This window comes from Tupaia chinensis, unplaced genomic scaffold, assembly GCF_000334495.1.
Source record: "Tupaia chinensis unplaced genomic scaffold, TupChi_1.0 Scaffold138060_1, whole genome shotgun sequence".
NCBI lineage: Eukaryota > Metazoa > Chordata > Mammalia > Scandentia > Tupaiidae > Tupaia > Tupaia belangeri.
Window position 1 is genome coordinate 1,525,183 of NW_006197961.1, and position 3,131 is coordinate 1,528,313.

Consider the following 3,131-nt stretch of genomic DNA (forward strand, 5'->3'; position numbering starts at 1 on the left):
GACGACCTGCGGGGTGGTGGGGGGGGAGGAACCAGAGTCTCAGATGGGGTGGTGAGCATTCTGGAGGTGCTAACAGGATGTGAATAGCAGCGACAGGGGAGGAGTTCTGCGCGAAGCCTGGGTAGGGGTGTCCAGCGCCCCCTTCCTGCAGCTCATTGCTACCAGGGGCCCCTAAACGCCCTGTACAATGGGTCAGAGGTCCCCACAAGGTCATGGTCTGGGGGGTGTGGAGTTCACCCCCTTCCTTGGGGGCTTCTGCCTCTTCTTCCAGGCAGCCCTCCAGGCAGCCTTGGGCCACTTCAGTGCTACGGAGTAGAACCATTGGGCGACTTGAACTGCTCATGGGAGCCTCTTGGGGACCTGGAAGCCCCCATCATACTGCACTTCCAGAGCCAGAAATAGTGAGTACACCCGACTGAGGTGGTTTGGGGGAAACTGAGGCTTTAGAGGTGGCTGCCCTGACCCCAGCTCCCTCCGGTTGCAAAGACCCAGGGGCCCTGCCTCCAGATCTCCCCATTGACCTTTTCCATTCCAGGGTTCCTTCCTTCATCGCTGAGGGACCCTGGCCCAGTTGCTTCCCCTCTCTGTTCCCTCCTTTGACAATAAAAAGGACACTTACCACCCCGATTCTGAGCATTTAACGAGCTAGGTGCTTGGCAAGGAGGACATGCTTGAACATGAAAAACAACATTAAAAATTTTTTTAAAAAAATTCTTTTATATAGCTTTATTCATTTATTTATTTTAATTTGACTAGAGAGGAAGAGAGGGAAAGTGAGAAAGCAAGTCACCAGGTCCGGGACTCGAACCATGATGGGCCATGTTGGAAGTTTAGTGCTTTAATCACCATGCCACCTGTTGGCCCCCTCCCCGTTTTTTTTTTTTTTTTAATATTTTTGCTATAAGGGTGTATGTACTCGTTAGAGAGACAGAGAGAGAGAGAGACAAAAAGAGAAAAATCACACACCCCCCCCGGGGGGGGATGACCACGCCACAGTGTGCTCTCCTCCAATTCTCCTGGCGGGATTTTGGACACACATGACACGCACACGTGCCTGGCGTGCATTTCGAGCCCTCTGGTCCAAGACTTGAACAGTGGTTGACTCCGTGGGAGTCCAGTGACAGAGCCGTTACTCCATCTGCTGGTCCCAACTTGAAAAAAAATTTTTTTTAAATAATTATCTAATTTTTATTTATTCACTTATTTTTTAAATTGGACCAGAGAGAGACGTAGAGAGAGAGAAAGAGGGAAAGTGAGAAAGCAAGCCACCAGGTCCGGGACTCGAACTGTGGTCTGAGGCCTGGGACAGAGGCCTCGGTGCCCAGCCCAGTGTCTAGCTCACCCCTGTATTTTTTTGAGAGATTTTTGCTATAGGGCACTCACCAGACAGACAGAGAGAGACAGAGAGACAGAAAGCGAGAAATCACCCCCCAGGAGGGATGGTCACGCCGCAATCCCTTCTCCTCCATTCTCCTCTCGGGATCTTGGGCACGCATGCACACGCGCCCAGCGTGAGTTTAAGCCACCAGGTCCGGGACTCGAACCGCGGTCGACTACGTGGGAGTCCAGGGACATAGCCATTACACTAACTGCTGGTCCCAGCACCCCTGTATCTCTCTTCACAGTCATTCCTACAAGACCCAGGCTGTGACGGTGCCCACCGGGCAGAGCTGGGTGGCCATCCCGCGGACACGGTTCACCATGTTTGATAAACTCCTGGTCTGGGGGACCGAGGCGGGCCGGCCTCTCTGGTCCCCAGTCTTCGTGGACCTGGAGACCCGACGTAATACAGCTGGACGGTGGGGCGCCGTGCGTGTATGGAGGGGGGCCGTGGTCCTGCATGGCCCAGCTCACTGCACCCTGTCTTTCCCTCCCCAGTGAAACCAAACACCCCCTGGCTGTCCCCGGATGTGGGCTTCTCAGACGCTGACCCTCTGGATGCCACCATTCACTGGACACCACCCACGTGGCCCTCCCATAAAGACCTGTTGTGCCAATTCCGCTACCAAAGATGCCAGGAGGAGACCTGGACCTTGGTGAGTGTCAGGCCCGTTGCCCCCTGACCCATTCTGGACACGGCCTGGGGCATTGTCCCCAAACCAGAGACTCAGCCCGGGGCTCATTAGGAGTGTGTCCAAATCCCACCCAAAAGCCAGCACAGAGCAGTTGCATGGAATGCTCTAGGGGACAGTCCCACTGGGAAAGGGTCCCGGTTCAAATCCTGAGATCGCCCTAAGGGCCTGGGTGGATTTATGAGCCAAGGCTGGCCAAGGCTGGGGGTGGATCACAGTGTCAAGACCCCGCTGGGCTACTTTTTTCTTTTTTTAAAATTTGCTATAGGGGGGACCAGTAGTTAGCATAATAGCTATGTCACTGGACTCCCATGTAGTCGACCACGGTTCGCGTCCAGGACCCCGTGGCTTAAAACTCACTCCGGGCGCGTGTGTGTGCATGTCCAAGATCCCGAGAGGAGAATGGAGGAGAAGGGATTGCAGTGTGACCATCGCCCCTGGGGGGTGATTTCTCGCTTTCTGTCTCTATGTTTCTCTCTGTCTGTCTGGCAAGCGCACGCGCCCTATAGTGAAAAAAACCTCTCCAAAAAAAAAAACAATTTGCTATAGGGAGGAATCAGCAGTTGGCTTAATGGCTATTGCGCTGGGCTCCCATGTACTTGACCACAGTTCAAGTCCCAGACCCGGTGGCTTAAAGTCACGCCGGGCGTGTGTACGTGCGTGCCCAAGATCCTGAAGAGGAGAATGGAGGAGAAGGGATTGCGGTGTGGCCATTACCCCTGTAGGGTGATTTCTCGCTTTCTGTCTCTCTGTCTCTGTCTGTCTGGCGAGCACACACGCCCTATAGGGAAAACCTCTCCAAAAAAAGAAAATGTGCTCTAGAGTACTTATGCTCACTGGAGAGAGACAGAGACATGGGAGTAGAGATGAGAAACCCCCCTGCTGGAGGATAGTCACACCATGATCCGTCTCTTCCATTCTTCCCTCGGGATTTTGGACATATATATATATATATATATATATATACACACACACACACACACATACACCTGGTATGTATGTTTTTCTTTCTTTTTTTTTTTTTTTGGCGTGATGTTGGCTATACGGCGCGTGCACCCC

General features: G+C 53.1%; 1 protein-coding gene across 1 annotated transcript in view; it reads left to right on the forward strand.

Annotated features, from left to right (window-relative positions):
• Nucleotides 1–43: 43 nt before the first annotated feature.
• The window catches only part of IL27RA (interleukin 27 receptor subunit alpha), a 22,457-nt gene continuing 19,369 nt past the window's right edge, over nt 44–3,131 (forward strand). The window contains exons 1-4 of the mRNA XM_027776779.1: nt 44–51; nt 102–401; nt 1,626–1,783; nt 1,879–2,036. Coding sequence (XP_027632580.1) covers nt 44–51; nt 102–401; nt 1,626–1,783; nt 1,879–2,036 — 624 coding nt within the window. The remainder of the gene's footprint in view (nt 52–101; nt 402–1,625; nt 1,784–1,878; nt 2,037–3,131) is intronic.